This window comes from Notamacropus eugenii, chromosome 2 (genome assembly GCF_028372415.1).
Source record: "Notamacropus eugenii isolate mMacEug1 chromosome 2, mMacEug1.pri_v2, whole genome shotgun sequence".
Lineage (NCBI taxonomy): Eukaryota > Metazoa > Chordata > Mammalia > Diprotodontia > Macropodidae > Notamacropus > Notamacropus eugenii.
Window position 1 is genome coordinate 88,573,083 of NC_092873.1, and position 19,031 is coordinate 88,592,113.

Here is a 19,031-nt window from a genome sequence, read left to right on the forward strand (position 1 = left end):
TTTCTGGTAGTCTTAGTACTTCATTGCAATGCAAGAACTAAAAAAATTCACAATGGTCTCTTAAGGCAAAACGCCTTCCACATACAGAGAAAGAACTATGAAATTAGATTGCAGAATGAAGCAGACCATTTTCTTTTATATTATGGGTTTGTTTTTTTTTTTATGATTTCTCCCCTTCGTTTTAATTCTTCTATGTAACACAACTAAGGTGAAAAGGTATTTAATAGGAATGTATTTGTAGAACCTATATAAAATTGTATTGTCATCTCATGGAGGGAATGGGGAGGTAGGGGGGAAGTTGGAGGAGGGAGGAGAAAAAAAATCTAAGATATATGGAAGTGATTATAGAACACTGAAAACAAATAAAATAATTTTAAAAAGGAAAAACAAGTTAAAAAAATAAAAATTTAAAAAAGGAAGGAAGAAAGCCACACAAGCTAATATTTGGGGTTGGAAGACCTTGTTTGCCACACCTCAACCCCAACACACATATCTGTGACACTAAAAGGATGTTGACCCAACAATTGGTCAAATGGCCAACTTCTCTGTCCTTATGGGATCAACATCTTATATATATTAAGTGGATAGTAGCAAAGGGCCAGAGAACCCTTGGTATTAACCAACCATAAGTGTAGGGGAAATCAGAATCATGGAATTTGAAAGTTATTAGGCCCCTAGTCTAACCAGCAATGTTAAACTCAAGTAGAAATGTCTGTTGTTGTTGTTCAGTCATTTCCAGCTGTGTCCAACACTTTATGATCTCATTTGTGGATTTCTTGGTAAAGATACTGGAGTGATTTGGCATTTCCTTCTCCAGCTCATTTTAAAGATGAGGGAACTGAAGAACAGTTAAGTGACTTGCCCAGGGACACACAGCTAATAAGTGGTTGAGACCAAATTTTAACTCAGGAAGAAGAGTCTTCCTGACTCCAGGCCCTTCACTCTATCCACTGCACCACCTAGCTGCCCCCATATAGAAATGGGATCTAGTTAAGCTGTACATAAGGATCCCTGCAGGCCACATATTGACTTAGTTTTAAAAGTAAATGTTATCTGTTTTATTGTATTTGTTAAATACAATAAAACAATAAAAAAATTGTTAGATAAGTATTTTGTTAAAATTTTAAGTTTTTAAAATTTTGTTAAAATTTTTTGTTAAAAATTTCTCAACTGCACTATAATCTAATTCCAAAGTACTCCAGAACATTGCAGCCAGTCAGCAGGCTGTGTATTTGACACCTCTTCTCAAACCTATACCTACATGGAATCTACACTATAACAAAACCCACAAGGGTTGGCCACTCAATTGCTCCAAGGAAGAGCCTCCTTGAAGTAGCCCCCTCCTGTTTATGGACATCTGTAATTTTTAAGAAGGGGAATCTGGAAAGCTTGATGGGGCATCACAGAGTTTATAGATCAGGTCAGAAAAGCAACTCCAGTTCAATGAGAAATGCTTCATATTTCAGTAAACTAATAATTTATCAGACATGCAAAAGAAAGCTTTCTGTCCTGCTACTTTTAAGCCACCAGGGGACAGGAGTTGCTGTGAGAGAAGAGAAGATAGGTTCTCTATGTACAACCCTCCACAACTGGATGACTTAGGCAAGAGGAAGCTTCTGGCCTCAAAGAGGAAAATAGTTCCACTTACTCTAAGCTTTTTCTCCACTTCAACCCCAGTGTCCCAAAATCATGTGTGGTCATAATATAATATAGCTTACACCCTAGGCAAAATCATCTGCCTGCTTAGCCCAAAATCCATGGCCTTTGTAGGAAATGAACAAAGGCCTCTAACCTTCTTTTCCAAAAACTATGTTCAAAGCACTCAAAGTGTGGTATGAGACACAAATGTCCCAATGTAACCCCAGGATGTAGCCCCACATATTTTAGCAAACGTTTTCTCTTAATTAATTGGCACATAAGAACTAGAAGATAGGAGCACCTAAGCCTCTGCTTGCTCCCACCACTTTGTGATTACCTTTCTTTGACCAATTAATAAATGGTAAACTCCCATACAAGTGGATTTTGGAACAATTACAATCTGATGACCTTGGATGAGTAGAAAGTACAATTATTCCATGCTAAGCTGAGATAGTGATTATAAGACTGAACTTTGTGGGAAAATAAGGAGAGAAATACAGTTGAAACATTCCTCTTATTTGAAAATAAATTCCAGGTTCTGGGATAAGAACACACTGTTTGACAAAAATTGCTGGGAAAACTGGATAACAGTGTGGCAGAAACTGGGCATAGACCAATGCCTGACACTGTACACAAGAATAAAGTCCAAATGGATACATGATCTTGGTATAAAGACTGATACTATAAACAAATTAGGGGAGCAAAAAGTAGTTTATTTACCAGATTTATGGAGAATGGAGAAATTTTTAACCAAACAAGAGATAGAAAACGTTATGAAGTGCAAAATGGATAATTTCGATCACATTAAATTGACAAGTTTTTGCACAAACAAACCTAATGCAACCAAGATTAGAAGGGAAGCAGAAAACCAGGAAAGAATTTTTGCAACTAGTGTCTGTGATAAAGCCCTCATTTCTAAAAACATAGAGAACTGAATCAAATTTACAAGAATACAAGTCATTCCCCAATTGATAAATGGTCAAAGGATGTGCACAGGCAGCTTTCAGGGGAAGAAATTAAAGTTATCTACAGTCATATGAAAAAATGCTCTAAACCACTATTGATTACAGGGATGCCAATCAAAACAACTCTAAGATACGACATCTCACCTATTAGATTGGTTAACATGACAAAACAGGAAGACAATAAATGTTGGAGAAGATGTGGGAGAGTTGGAACACCAGTTCATTGTTGGTGGAGCTGTGAGTTGATTCAACCATTCTGGAGAGCAATTTGGAACTATGCCCAAAGGGCAACAAAAGTATGCATACCCTTTGACTCAGCAATATGGCTTCTAGGACTATGTCCCAAAGAGATCATAAAAATGAGAAAAGGTCCCACATGTACAAAAATATTTATGACAGCTCTCTTTGTGGTGTCCAAAAATTGGAAATAGAGGGGATGTTCATCAATTGGGGAATGGCTGAACATGTTGTGGTATAAGAATGTAATGGAATACTATTTTGCTATAAGAAATGATGAACAGGAAGCCTTCAGAGAGGCCTTGAAGGACCTATATGAACTAATGCTGAGTGAAAGGAGCAGAACCAGGAGAACTTTGTACACAGCAGCAACCACGGTGTGTGAGGAATTTTTCTGGTCCTTCACAGGAATGCAAGGACCTAAAAAGTTCCCAGTGGACTCTTGAGGCAAAACACCTTCCACATCCAGAGAAAGAACTATGGAATTCGATTGCAGAATGAAGCAGACCATTTTCTCTTGTGTTATGTTTTATTTTGTTTTGTTTCATGATTTCTCCCATTCATTTTAATTCTTCTATACAACATGACTAAGGTGAAAATGTATTCAATAGGAATGTATATGTAGAACCTATATAAGATTGTAAGCTGTCTTGGGGAGGGACTGGGGAGGGAGGAGGGAAAGAGAGGGAGGGAGGGGAAATAATCTAAAGTATGTGGAAGTGATTGTAGAAAACTGAAAATAAATTAAATAATTTAAAATTTAAAAAAAGACAAATACCTCAACTAAGAAGAAACATCAAAAAAAAAAGAAAGAAAGAAAGAAAGAAATACAAGGGAAGAACAAAAAAAGGAAAGTCACATTTTCCCAGAAGTGTGGATCATTCCAAAGAGAAGAGTTGGAGAGGAGAGAAGTCATAGTTATCGAGGGACGAACTGGCTCTAAGCATGTGTATGGTAGGGACCTTATTAGACAGAGAAGGAGAAGGGACTTCTTTACATTTAGAAACGAGATATTCCCTTCTTGGTTAATTCCAAATTCAGACCCTTCCCTTCGTCAGAGGGGAAAAAACCCTGGGACAGTCTAAAAAGAGGACAATAGTGATGGAGCCCCAAGGCCCTGTACTGAACTCTGAGCAGAGACCACAGAAGACCTTAGGGAGGCTCCTGCAATGAAAGAAAAGCAAGGACACATATACACAATGGTGGAGGAAAATGACAACAAAAAGGAGAGAATTGAAAGTGGGTGCTGAGGATAAGCCTATGGGCTAATGACCTATCAGCCTCTTTATGCATAGTTCCAGTTACAGGACTATGTATCCTGGGTTCTGTCTGAAGTCCTGGAACAAGTAAGATTGTCCCATGTCAGCAAATTCACCTGAGCAGTACAAATCAATGACAAACATCTGTACCCTCACTATGTACAATCCACTGTTCCTCCCCTGGGCTCCTTCCCCTCTTTGCCCCAGCCCCACCTGCAGTCACAGCAAATAAAAGAATTCTTAGAAGTCCTTAAGCTTTAACTTAGTTTTCCCCATCATACGGCCAGAATATCTCCACATTGTCATCCTGAACCCCAAATGCTCCCCCCATACCCCCCACACACAAACATGTAAAGCTCAACTGACATTGTAGAAAAAAGGCGAAAATTCAAGAAAAATAATTTATTGTGCATGTTTTTTTCAGTAGGATAAAAGATCACAGAGTTCAGTGCAACATCAAATGTGAAGGAGGGCTCATTTCCAAACCCCTCTTGTTTTTACTACCTGTTGTCTCCCTGCAAAGTGAGACAGACAGAAAGAAAGAAGGCAGAGGTGGGAGGCCTCATATAACAGGGCACTAGCGACACTTCCCTGGGGTTTAGACAATAGAGTACAATGATGATCACAGAGATCAATACTGGCAAGAGAAGCCAGAAGTCAACAGGAACAAGTCAGGAATAGGAGACTTGAATATTTTTGCTTTCTTTCTCATGTCCACACAAGCAATTGTCTCAAACCGAAGAAATAAAAGATAGATTAAGGGCGACCCTCAAAGTCACCTCTGGCCTCAAGTCTCTCATAATTCTGAAGAGCATGCCTCATCACTCATCCAGTCTTCACCCCAGCTGGTCACATATCCACCTTCTTTGCTTGGCCCCCTTTACACCAGCCCCTCTCCAGTTCTATTGTGCCCAGTGTCACCTTCTGCTTCAAGAGAGATGTCTAACCCCTATTCACTGCCACTGTCTGGGGACAAAAGAGGGAAACAGCCCAGTCAGGGACCTGTTTTTACAGAACTGGGGTATGGGACAGGAAGGGGACACAAATGGAAAGGGATAGGGACACTAAGGACATTATGGACCTCTGCCCCATCCCCCAAAACCTTTACTGGGGTAAACCTCTCCTCTGACTTCTCATTTTTCGTGTCCTAAAGATACCATAGGCTTGCCCCTTCCTTCTACCCTCCATGTCAACCCTTCACTTACCTGAAGCCTGATTATAGTCCCTTTCCTTTCCTTTTCCTGCAAAAAAAAAAAAAAATTCCAGTGGGGAGTCCAGAAGAGGATACCATACTGAGGGCCCAGAAATTCACTGGTTTATCTTGTAGACGAAAATTACAAATGTGACTCTGCCCTCATCCCCTACTCCAGTCCAGCATCTAGATCCAACAGGAAGAGAGAAAAGAAGCACCACAAATGGGTACTTCCCAACATCAGGTCCTGCATCAATGGTTTTCCAAGTCTGGTTTACAACCCCCAACTGGGAGACACCCATATTCATTTCTCATCTAAGTCTGAAGCAGTTTCCCTACTCAGCCAACCTGTTATACCACTGCAAGGCATCATTCAGAAAATGTTTTCCATTTACAGGTTTGTTCATCTAGAGTCTTAGAGCCTATCTAACAGTTTCTTACATGGGAAATAGGAAACAGAAAGACAAGATGCCAGTTCAGGGGAAGCCAGAATCTCCACTGTGCCTGCTGCCTAATGACCCCCTTCCTGTCTTGCTTACCTGAATTCCTGTTTCTCCAGATCACAACTCCAATAACAAGTGCAATGAGGAGGAGAACAACAGCAGTGATCCAGGTGTATGAGAACTGTGGCTCTAAAATGGAAAAGGGAAATGAAAGAGGGAAATGAATCCCTCTCTGATCTGAGATTCACTAACTTCTTCCCCATCTCTCCTCAGTAACTCCACATCCCTTTGCTCTTTCTAGATGGCCTTTTCCTCAGACCCTCCTCACTGTCCTTACCCCATTTCATGGTGAGGGGCTCAGACAGTCCCTCATGCTGAACTCTGCAGGCGTATTTCCCTTCCTGACCTGAGGTGATCCCCACAGCTGCCCACTTCTGGAAGGTCCCATCTCCAGCAGGCCTGGTCTCAATAAACTCGGTGTTCTGGAGCTGCTCCTCATCATCCCTCAGCCAAGTCAGAGAGATCTCGGAAGGGTAAAAGTCCTGGGCCCGGCACCGCAGGGTCACCTCTTCATCTGGGGCAGTGTGACGGGTCACTTGGACAGAAGGGGGGTCTGGAGGCAAAGGTCTGAGGTATTTCCAGGCTCCCGGGAGACTAGGAACAACCCACAATCACATGGGTCCCTTAAGTGGGGGATCCGGGACTGAGGCTGCTGGGGAGGTAGAGGGACTGGCCAGGGGCCTAGATTGCTAAGCACACTCAGGCGAGACCGTGTGGTACCTGTTCTGTTCAGATACTCCTTCCCGATCTCCAGGTACTTGCGCAACCACTCCACGCACTCATCCTCCAGATAGACTTTCTCTCCTTCCATGATACTCCCCTGTGCCTCCCACTTATGCTTGGTGGTCACAGCCTCCGGCACCGCCGCAGTCCACGTATAGGTTTCCGTGTCCAGGGCGATGTAGTCCTGCCCGTCGTAGGCGTTTTGTTCAAACCCGCGCTTGAAGGTGAGGTTGGGGTAAACCTCGCAGCCGTAGAAGAACTGGACTGTGTGGACCCCTGCCCCATCCCCAGCCCCAGGGTCAGCACTGCCAGACTTTCTCCACCAGGCACTGATTCTGTGACCTGCCTGCGACCCCGGATGGCACCAGAAGCTCCTTAAGCCTCCAGAAGCTTCTCTCCGTCCCTTGTCCCTAGTGAGACCTGCAGGTGACCGTGACTCTCTTCTTCCCCACTCTGGTCCGTGGACATGATTTGTGCCCCCGGGACCCCACGTCACTCACCGTCCTCGCTCTGGTTGTAGTAACGGAGCAGGTTCTCCAGGCCCACTCGGTAATCCTGTGCGTGTTCCCTCATGTGCTGCGTCTCCGTCTTCCAATAGCCCAGATCCATCTGGTCCATCCACGGCGCCCGCGGCTCCATCCTCTGACTCGAGCTGTCGCTGTAGAAGCGCACGAACTGCTGATCGTCCACGTAGCCGACGGCGATGAACCGCGACTTCCCGAGCTCGGGCCGGGATATGGAGGTGTAGAAGTACCTCAGGGAGTGAGAACCTGGTACATGGGGACCCGGGCCCGGATTCAGGGCAGTGACCATTTAGCCCGGACCCTGGCAGCCCAGAGTCTGCCGCCAAACCTGAAGTGTGACCTTTGAGCTCGTCCCGCCCTGGGTGTGACCACGGACTCTGAACCCAGTCGCCAGGAGATCACTCCCCACCCCCTGCCTCCCCACCCCAGTGCTCCCAGACGCTAGGGGTGCACCGCGCTGGGAATTAGTAATGGTCTAGACTATAGTGATTTGAGAGGAGCAAAATGCCTTCACTGACAAGAACCCAGGCAGATCCTAGTGCCTCTTTGCCTAGATGCTGACCCTCTGTTCTCCTTCCTCTCCCCCTCTTCTGACCCTAGTCTCGGATCTCTGACACTCCTCACCCTCAGCCCCCTGCCTTCTGTCCTTCACCTGGTCGCACTCATCCCACTCCCCCCCCCACCCCCACACCCCCCCCCCCCCCCCCCAGGATCGTCTATGAAACTCTTTAACAAAGTTACTCCAGGTTCTCGCCCTTGGAGTGCTGGGGCTCCCAGACAACTCTGTTCCTTCTTAACGCTCAAAGGACTGGTGAACCCTTTCTCTCTCCTGGCACCTTTGCCTCAATGCCCTATGTTCTCACATCCACTCACACACACACCCAAACTAAGAGACTGTCACCAGGACCCCCACCCTTTTGCCAAAGCTCAGCTAAGGGATGACTGGTCCCCCAAGTGACCCACATACCTATTCCATTGCTTCTTCCTTTCAGCACCACCTTGATTTCATCTAAGATTAAGTTGCTAGTTCCCTGGAAACCCCCTCTAGGCTGTTTTCTGTAGCCAAACCCCTCCCCACCCACACATCTACCTGTGGATGCTTTATCCAGTCTCCAGGTGGCCGTTTAATACTGTTTTCTACTTACCTGCCCAGGTCTCTGTCAGGGCCAGTATTCCCAACATAAAGAGGGAGCTTATATAACGCTCCATGATCAACAGGCAGGTGAAGGCAAGGTCACTGAAGCCAGTTGACACAGGATTTATAGAAAGAAGAATCCTTATTAGTCTTCAGAGGCTATTCTGCTTCGAAGGCTGTGCCATCCAATAGTAAATGTAACACAAAAAGAACGTCATTGGTGAAGGAGACTAAAACTGAAACTAACACAGAGGAATTCTCCAGTTTCATAGACCTTTCATCTCTGTTATTCACAGAACATTCTTCCTCCTTCCCATCATCTCTCCAGGAACAGCTCTTGTGCTCCAAGCTTAAATCAGATAAAAATAAGGTCCCAGCCCTCAACCCTTCTCTGTTGGCCTTCCAACCTCCAACCCTCCTCAGTGTGACCCTTGGAACTTTTCTTGGAAATTAGGAAGAAAATCTCCCCCTTTTATTGAGGGCATCTGAGGATCGAAGAAATCTGCAGACTGAATGGTGGAGGCATGTTGCCAAGCTGGAGAATACCTCTGTGTTAGTTTCTGCTTCAACAGTCTCTAATCTGTGAATAGTGGGAGACTAAAAGAGAGCAGGTTTCAGATGTGACCATCAGGAATCAAATAGTCGTCTAATTAATTTCAGAGTGGGGAATGTGGTTCACAAATCTGTGGTTCTCGTGAGAAGAAGAGCTCTATATGCTGGAATGAAGGCAAAATATTTATATTGTCAACTGGAACAGAAACAGCCTCTAACTTGCGGGTGGCTGGAACCAAGCAACCAGAACAGGCTGAGGACAGAGCTAGGACACAAACAGAAATTTAATTAATTTCCAAGTGAGTAAAATGATTTATGCATATGGAAGTCCCCCTCCAAAAAAGAGGGCCTAAGGCTCCTAAGGTTGGGGCCACTTATATGCATGAAAGCAGTGGGCCCACAACACAATCATTCCTAGATCTTGAGACAGTTCTCGTTGTTGGCATTTCTTAGGACAATACAGGCATTCTTGGGTTCTGTGGGAGTATTCATTGTCTTGGGGGTCATGACCACCCTGCCAAGTATAGAAGCAGAGCTCGGTGATAGGAACAGGAGTACAGCACCTGTCAGTAATTGTGTGTTTGTCCTTCATTGTCAAAGAAGACCATGCCATCAGAGAAATGTTGACATTACTTGCACTTGACTTTGTTTTGAGTGAGGGAGGGTTATGCAGGTCACCAGCCTCACTTCTCCTCCAGAGCCATCTGAATCCAGAGACCTGATATTCCTCAGGATGACTGGAGATGACCCAGGATGCATTGGGAGACCTTGACCCCTTCAGGCCAAGGTCTTTGCAGGCACTCACTTAGAGTGAGGCAACGCCCATTCATTGATTGTGAATATGTGATGGATGGTGCTGGGTATTAAGGGGAGCTAAATCCCTCAGTGAACACCTGGTCCAAGCAATACGCTTTGCCAGCAGGTAATATTGTGAGCACAAAGCCGGCTTGTTAAGCCTTAGCTCTAGACAACAGGTATCTCCAAAATATTTTGACAATATACATAATATCACAAATAGGGAAGGGGAGGATGGTGGATTGCAGCACAAACATTTTCAGAGACTGAGTAGTTTCCCACAACAAACCCATGAGTGCAAGATAATACAGGTATTCTTGAATACTGTGGGAATAGCCAATTTGATCTTTTCAAGTCTTGGGGATCATTACTTGGTGGAGCACAGGATCAGAGTTCTGTTACTGGGAACAGTCTTTGATTCACCTCACTTAACATTCGCAGGCATAGTACAAGCACAGGAATGTTAGAGTGACTGATCATTCTAAGCTGCAATGTGAGTCTCTGACTCCCAAGCCAGAATCTACTGATGAAAAATCTAAATTATTAGTATATCCATTTCACATATATTGATTAATATGAAAATCATAATTCCTGTTACAACCCCAATTAGGAAACCGTTACATTCCAAATATTGTGGAGAGCATAAAATTAACCCTGGAAAAGATTTTAGAGACAATATCTTTTATTTAACAAATTAGAAAACTGAAGACCAACAGTGTTAAGAGATTTTTCCAAGGTCATATTGATAGGAAGTAGCAAATTTGAGATTTGAACCTACATTCTATAATTCCAAATTCAATTGTTGTTCCAGTGTGCTGGGTTAGAGATAGTCCTGCATTGAAGCCTCCTGTAATTGAGGACACCTTAACCCTTCAAATCATGTTGAAGTCAATTCTACTTGGAAAAACAATGGAAGAGTTGAATAATTCAATTTTTTATCATTTTCTGCTATCAGATGATTCAAACTAAGTCTTATCCCATTTTTCTTCTTTTGGTCCCAACAGAGTTTAAACACTTTTCTCCTAAAAAGAGACCCAAAAACACTTGCTATTTTCTATTATGCTTCCCTTCTCAATAGCACAATTATTTGGTACACCAGTTTTCTGGGGAAAATGTAGACAAGTCCTTAGATTTTTTTTTTCCATTCTTTTAGTGACATTGCCCCTATGAAGGTTTGGGATGGTCTCCTCATCCCTCCTCTCCCTCAGTTGCTAATATTCCCTTCTATCAGAATCTTTTGTGTTCTGTCTTCCTCAAAAATTCTTATAAGCAGTAGTTCTGCAAGACCCTGTCTTGGTTAGGCCACATTTGAAGTAGTTTTAGGCTGAGGCACCACATTTTAGAAAAAGCATGGACAAGCTAGAATGAGTCCAGAAGACAGGGTCCAGAATGGTAAGACTGCTCTCTGGAGCCGTGTACAGGATTCAGAGGAGTGAAGGAGCGGGTTAATAAGTGTTTGTCTATTTCTACTGATGACAAGCATGCCTATGAGTCATAGAATACCACAATCCAGTGGGAGGAAAAAAGACAAATTAGAATGAAAAGTAACAGAAAAAGGCATAATTCAGTATGAATAGGCCACAGTGGGTTACCAACAGCTTGCCCAGGAGAAGTGGCATGAAATTCATTATTTATAGAGAGACCAGAAAGGATATGTTCAGTCATGTATTGAGAATGAGAAACAATAGATGAGTGGACATTAGTAGATATTAAAAGAACCAGAAGGAGGCCTATGGTAGATTTATTGAAAGACAAACATCAAGGAAGAAAACGTCTGCTCTTAGTCTCTAATTCACTAAATAGATGTTTTATATGGGCCTTGGTTTCCTCACCTGTAAAAGTAAGAAGATTGAAATAAGTCATGTCTCCTGTTCAAGAAATCTCTCTCATCACTGGATTATGTGTACTAGTTTAGGAAGTGAGAAATGCATGATTTGCCTGCTTCTATCTCAAATCTAGAAGGTACTTGCACATTACCTAACTTTAGTCAAAAAATCTGATGGGACAATAGTTTTTGATATAAAGACATAGAGGCAAATTTGAGTGGGAAACAAGGAGGAGTGGTTTCATGGAGATTGTCAAAATTTGTCATTTTTACCTTCAGAACAGTTCTGCTACATGTTCCCTTCTCTCCACTTACACAAATGTCACCCAGGTGGGTCTCCCTGCCTCAAGTCTCTCCTCATTCTAGTTCATCCTATACTCAGTTGCCAAAGTGTCTTCCTAAAGAAAAGGTCTGACCATATCATACATCCAGTCTGAATTCAATAAACTCCAGGGTTACCCTGTCACCTCCAGGATCAAGTACAAAATCTTTTTTGGTCTCTAAAGTTCTTTGTAATCTTTCTGGTTCCAACCTTTCCAGTCTTCTTTTTTTAATAACATTTTATTTTTTCCCACAATTACATATCAAGAAAAATTTTAGCATTCATTTTTACAAGATTTTGAGTTCCAAATTTTTTTTCCTCCCTCCCCTACCTTTTTCTGAAAGTGCTAGGCAGTTTGATATCATTTATACATACAAATATACTTATGAAACATTTTCACATTCATCACTGTTGTGGATGAAGAAACAGATCAAAAGAAAAAAGGAAACATGAGAAAGACTAAAGTAAGTGAAAAAAAATATGTTTCAATCTGCATTCAGAGTCCATCAGTTCTTTATCTGGATATGGATAGCATTTTCCTTCTTGAGTCCTTTGTACTTGTCTTAGATCATTTTGCTACTGAGAAAAGATGAGTCATTCGTTGTTAATCACCACATAATATTGTTTTTCTGGTTTTGTTCATTTCCTTATGCATCAGTTGGTACAAGTCTTTCCATTTTTTTCTGAAGTGTGACTGTTCATCATTTCTTATTGCAAAATAGTATTCCATTACATTCATATACCATAACTTAGTCATTTCCCAATTGATGGGCATCCCTTCGATTTTCAATATTTTGCCAGAACAAAAAGGGCTGCTAGAAATATTTTTGCACATGTAGTTTCTTTTTCCTTTTTTATGATCTCTTTGAGTGTGGTATTGCTGAATCAAAGGATATGCACAGTTTGATTGCCCTTTGAACATAGTTCCAAATTGCTCTTCAGAATATGGTTGGATCAGTTCTCAACTCCACCAACAGTGTATTAGTATACCAATTTCCCCAAATTTCCTCCAATATTTATAATGTTTCTTTTTTTGTCATATTAGCCAATCTGATTAGTCTGGTGTATTTCGGATTTGTTTTAATTTGCATTTCTCTAATCAAAAGTCATTTACAGCACTTTTTCATATGCCTATAGATACCTTTGATTTCTTCATCTGAAAATTGCCTCTTCATATACTTTGACCATTTACCAATTGGGAAATGGTGTCTCCTAACAAATTTTATTCAGTTTTCTATATATTTGAGAAATTGAGCCTTTATCAGAGATGTTTGCTGTAAAGCTTATTTCCCGGCTTTCTGCTTTCCCTCTAATCTTGGTTGCATTGATTTTGTTTAAGCAAAACCTTTTCAATTTAATATAATCTAAATAACCTCTTCTACATTTTGCAATGCTCTCTCTATCTCTTGTTTGGTTATAAATTCTTCCCCTTCCTGTAGATCTGACAGGTAGATTATTACTTGCTCTTTTAATTTGATTATTTCATTGTCTATGGTAAAGCAAGGTGTAGTTTCCTTCCTTATCTCTTTTAATTAGGTTAATTTTTGCTTTTACTTTATTTAAGATCAGAAATTCTACCCTGCTTTTTTTTTTTTTTTTACTTCAGCTAAAACATAATAGATTCTGCTCCAGGCTGTTACCTTTACTCGATGTGTGTGTGTGTGTGTGTGTGTGTGTGTGTGTGTGTGTGTGTGTGTGTCTGTTTCAGGTGTGCTTCTTGTAGGCAATATATTGCAGCATTCTGGTTTGAGATCTACTCTGATATCTATTTTTGTTTTATTGGAGAGCTCACTCCATTCACATTCACAGTTATGATTACTACCTGTATATTTTCCTCCATCTTATTCTTCCTCCTATTTGTCCTCTCTTTACTTTCACTCTTTCCCTCAGAGAAAAGTTTTATGTTTTGCCTTTGTCTACCACCTCCTCTAATCTACCCTCTCTTTTGTAGGTCCTCACTTCCCCCGTCTTACTTGATCTCCTCCTTCCCTATTGGGTAAGATAGATATCTAAATTCAACTAATTATGTATATTATTCCCTCTGTGACCCACTACTGATGAGAGTTAAGATTCAAGCAATGCCCATTGCTCCCCCTCCCATCTTTCTCTTCACTATAATAGGTCTTCTGAGCCTCTTCATGTGATATAAATGTGATATAATACCTCTCCCTTCTTTCTGCAACCCTTGTGCTCTTTTCTTAAATGTTTTCGTATCATTACTTCAGATTCTACCTTCTGTCAATGTATATTCCTTCTAACTGTACTATTAGTGATACAGTTTTTAGAAGTTACAAGTAATATAGTCCCTTATGGGGATAAAAACAGTTCTATTGAATCCCTTATGGTTTCTTTTCCATTTTAACCTGTTTATCAGTCTCTTGCATCTTGATATTGGAGGTCAAAATTGTTTTAGTTTGAATGCTAAATTTTCTAAATTTTTAAAATTTATTCCTGATCTTATGAAGGCTTGAAATCCTTCTGCTCCACCAAATGACCATTCCTCCTCTTAATATATTATTTTTAATTTTACCAGGTAAGTGATTCTTAGTTGTAGTCCTAGCTCCTTTACCTTCCTGAATATCATGTTCTATGTCTTTAAATCCTTTAATGTTTCAACTGCTAAATCCTGTGTGATCCTGATTGTGATTCCCTCATATCTGAATCATTACTTTCTATCCACTTGTGTTTTTCCTTGACTTGATAGTCATGAAATTTGGCTATAATGTTCCTTGGGGTTTTTATTTGGGAATCTCTTTTCCGAAGTGATAAGTGGATTCTTTTGATGCCTATTTTGCCCTGTGGTTCCAGGACATCTAGGAACATTTCCTTGATAACTTCTTGAATGATGCTGTACAGGTCCTCCTTTTGATTATGGCTTTCAGGTAGTCCAATGATTGTCTGGGAGCTAAGATGGTGGAGTAAACAGTAAATGCTCTCACTCTCCCTTGGTGATCTTAGAAAACCCAGAGAACATTGCCCCAGGAAAAATTCTGGAATAGTGAAGCCAGTTGCAAAGGCACAGTAGTTATTAGTTCATGAGGCTAGGGGAATTAACAGGAAAGGTCCTTCTTATTGTGGCTGAAGGGAACCAGTATAGGACGGGAAGCATCCCAGCAAGTCAGCATCAAGCCCCACCTCAGCAGACTAGTTGGAGATCGTGAGCTCCAGGGTGGTGGAGCCCACAAGGGCCAACACCAGAACCCCAGGCTTGCCTTCATACAACCAGGGGAATTGGCAAATACCAGCGGAGAGAGGCACCCACCAGTGGTTGAGCCTACCTGTGCTCTGGTGCAACCCAAGGGGAGGAGACCTCCAACAGTCAGACCACTCCTCTCTCACATCTCATACAATGAGCTTCAGTGTATCCCTGGGGATATGCAAAAAGACTGCACCTGGCCTCGACACACACCAACCACTTCCAGGTCAGGACCAGGTAAGCTACAGCATTATGTAGCTTTCAGTTTCCAGTATCAGAGACCAGGGTACACAAATCCAGTAACCAGGCCCTTAGATCCCAGCACAGAAAGCACAGAACAGAACCTTCTGTTCCCCAGAAGCAGTGATCCACTTTAAAAGTCAGGAAAATGGCAATCATACTGAGCAAGAAGAAATTAGAAAAAAACAAAGAGTATGAATTCTTACTGTGGGGGCAAGAAAGATCAAAATACAAATTCATAAGGGGACAGCATTGACACTATATCCACATCTGAAGCCTCAAAAGGGAACAGAACTGGTCTCAGTCCAAAAAAGCATTCTTGAAAGAGCTCAAGAAGGATTTTGAAAGTTAAATTAGAGAGGTAAAAGAAAAGTTGATGAATTCTTTTAAAAATACAATTGATGAAAACGGTAAAAAAAAAAATCACTGAAGAAAATAACTGCTTAAAAAGTAAAGTTGATCAAATGGATGTGAAGGTACAAAACCTAACTGGAGAAAATAACTCCTTATAAATTATAAATTAGAATTAGGCAAGTAGAAGCTAATGACCCTGTGAGGCACTAAGAATCAAATGAGAATCAAACAAAATCCAAAGAATGAGAAAAATAGAAAAAAATGTAAAATATCTCATTGGAAAAACAACTGACTTGAAAAAAAGATCCAGAAGAGATAATCTAAGAATTATTGGTATGATGGAAACTCATGATTTTTTTAAAAAAAGACCCTGAAGTGTATCTTCTGAGAAATCATCAAGGAAAACTTCCTTGACATTCTAGAACTAGAAGGTAAAATAATCATCAAAAGAATTCCCTGATCATCTCCTGCATCTCCTGAAAGAGATCTCAAATTGAAAAAAAGAACAAGAAATTCTGCAGCCAAATTCCAGAATTAACAGGTCAAGGAGAAAGTACTGCAAGGAGCCAGAAAGAAACAATTCAAATATCATAAAACAACAGTCAAGATCACACAGGACCTTGCAGCTTCTACATTAAAAGATCAGAGGAACTGAAATATGATATTCCATAAGGCAAAACAGCTTGTACTACAACCAAGGATCAACTACCCAGTAAAATTGAGCATAACCTTTCAGGAAAGGAGATGGATATTCAATAAAATAAGGGACTTGAAGACCTTCCTGATGAAAAAGACCAGAGCTCAATGGAAAATTTTATCTTCAGATATAAGACTTGAGAAAACCATAAAAATGTAAATAGGAAAAAAAAATTAAGAACATAAAACTATGTCATTAAATATGGGCCAACTGTTTATATCCCTATATGGGAGGATAATACTTGTAAATCTTGAGAACTGTTTCTTTAGTATGACATTTAAAAGGAATATACGTAGACAGAGGGTGTGGGTTTAAATTAACTGATGTAATGATAAATATACCTAATTCAGAGGTAAAAAGGGATTATAATGGGAAAAGAGAAAAGGAAGAGGCAGAAAAGGGTAAATTACATAGCACAGAGGCACAAAAAAATATTATAGTAGAGGGAAGGAAGGGAGAGAGGTGAACATTGTTTGAACTTTATTCTCATCAGATTTCGTTCAAGGAGGGAATAACATACTCAGTAAAGTACAGAAATTATAGAAATAACTTGATGTACAGGGAATAGAAGGAGAAAGGAGAAAGAAAAGGAAGGGGATGCATAGAAGGTGGGAAGGAGTAGCAAGGGAAAAGGGAAAGAAAAGGAAGGGGCCTGATAGAAGTGAGGGAAGATTGAGGGAGATGATGGTCAAAAGCAAAACTCTTTTGAGAAAAATAAAACTAAAAGATTAAACAGGGGGGAAATAGGATTGAGAGAAAGACATAGATAGTAATCATAACTATGAATGTGAAAGGGATGAACTCTCCCATAAAATGGAAGAAGGTAGCAGAATGGATTAAAAACCATAATCCTACAATACGTTATTTACAAGAAACTCATTTACACAGGGAAAAGGCTAGAGTAGAATATATTAGGCTTCAGTTGAAGTAAAAAGAGCAGGGGTAGCAATCCTAATCTCAAACAAAATAAAAGCAAAAATAGGTCTGATCAAAAGAGAAAAGGAACGAAACTACATCCTATTAAAAGGTACCATAAACAATGAAGTAATATCATTACCAAACATATATGCACCAAGTGCTATAGCATCCAGATTCTTAGAGGAGAAGTTTAAGGAGTTACAGGAAGAAATAGACAGCAAAACTATACTAGTGGGGCACCTCAACCTACCCCTCTCTGAACTTGATGAATCTAACCTCGAAACAAACAAGAAAGAAATAAAGGAAGTGAATAGAATTTTAGAAAAGATAGATATGTCAGACCTCTGGAGAAAACTGAATGGGGATAGAAAGGAATATACCTTTTTCCCAGTGCTGAATGGCACATACAAAAAAATTGATCATGTACTAGAACATAAAAACCTCACAATCCAATGCAGAAAGACAAAAATATTAAATGCATCCTTCTCAGATCATGATGCAATAAAAATCATATGTAAAAAAGGACCACAGAAAGATAGACTAAAAATTAATTGGAAACTAAATAATCTATTTCTAAAGAATGAGTGGGTCAAACAACAAATCACAAAAACAATCAATGACTTCATTCAAGAGAATGGCAATAATGAGACAGCATCACAAAACTTATGGCATACAACCCAAGCAGTTCTTAGGGGAAGTTTCATATCTCTCAATGTTTACATGAATAAAATAGAAAAAGAGAAGATCAATGAATCGGGCATACAACTGAGAAAGCTAGAAAAAGAACAAATTAAAAATCTTCAATTGAATACCAAATTAGAAATATTAAAATCCAAAAGAGAGAGATTAATAAAATTGAAATTAAGATAACTATTGAACTAATAAATAACACGAAGACCTGCTTTTATAAACCAAAAACAATAAAACTGATAAACCTCTGGTTAATTTGATTTTTTTTAAAAAAAAGAATGTAGTCCAATGATTCTGATATTGTCTCTCCTGTATCTTATTTTCCCAGGTCAGTTGTTTTTCCCATGTAGTATTTTATATTTTTTTATAATTCTTTTAAAGAATCTGCTTGATTGATGTCTTACAGAATCAGTAGCTTCCACTTGCCCAATTCTAACTTTTAAAGTGTTGTTTTCCTCGATTGGCTTTTGTACTTTCTTTCCCGTTTGTCCATACATTTTAATTGTGTTTCCTTTTCCTTTTGGCCAATTCTACTTTTTAAGCAGTTGACATTTTTTGTAATTCTCTTACATCATTCTCATCTCTTTTCCCAATTTTTCTACTACTTCTCCTTTTTTCCTTTGTCATTTTATTTGCTCATGTGTTTGCACAGTTTTGTCCGTTAGTTATGAATGAGTTTTTGAGTTAAAAATGTATCAAAGGGGTAAAAGGATAGAACAAAGAACAGAAGTTGGTATGTGGGGAAAAAACATAAATGATTGAAGGACTGACAGTTTTACCGAGGCAGGGACAATTTGATTGATTGAAAGTCTGAAATGTGGGCTGGTAACAACCCTTCTTTTCATCTTGAATGTGTTGACACATTCCACCTGAATCTTGCAGAAATAACTAATGATAGATAACAAATTCCTCTAATTGTACAAAAACATCTAGAGATAATATTTCCAGGAATGACTTCATCCTGGCTGGTAGAGATAACAACAGATGTCCTAGAATTTAATCAGGACAATTAAAAGTATAGAATATAATAAATTTACTAGACGTGAAGTGATTTGCCGGTGGTTCTGAGAAAATTTTTTTGAATTAAAGTGTTTTCTGAGAGCACTGCACTGGAAAAGTTAGTTCATAATTTTTCTTTAATTAAAAGTGACTGATAGGAAAATTAAACTGCTGCATTTAAGTGAGAGAGGAACACTGAACTTTCAAACTCATGAGCTTCTTCATCCACAGATTGTCATTGTTGGTCCTTTGTTCTGGAAAAGGACC

General features: G+C 40.1%; 1 protein-coding gene across 1 annotated transcript; it reads right to left on the reverse strand.

Annotated features, from left to right (window-relative positions):
• Window positions 1-5,048: 5,048 nt before the first annotated feature.
• LOC140522754 (DLA class I histocompatibility antigen, A9/A9 alpha chain-like) lies at window positions 5,049-7,416 on the reverse strand. Its single transcript, XM_072638041.1, has 6 exons — window positions 7,018-7,416; window positions 6,515-6,793; window positions 6,072-6,347; window positions 5,831-5,923; window positions 5,305-5,340; window positions 5,049-5,065 (listed from the first exon to the last, which is right to left on the reverse strand). The coding sequence occupies exons 1-6, from the start codon at window positions 7,328-7,330 to the stop codon at window positions 5,049-5,051; spliced, it is 1,014 nt and encodes a 337-aa protein (XP_072494142.1). The 5' UTR covers window positions 7,331-7,416.
• Between the last annotated feature and the right edge of the window lie 11,615 nt (window positions 7,417-19,031).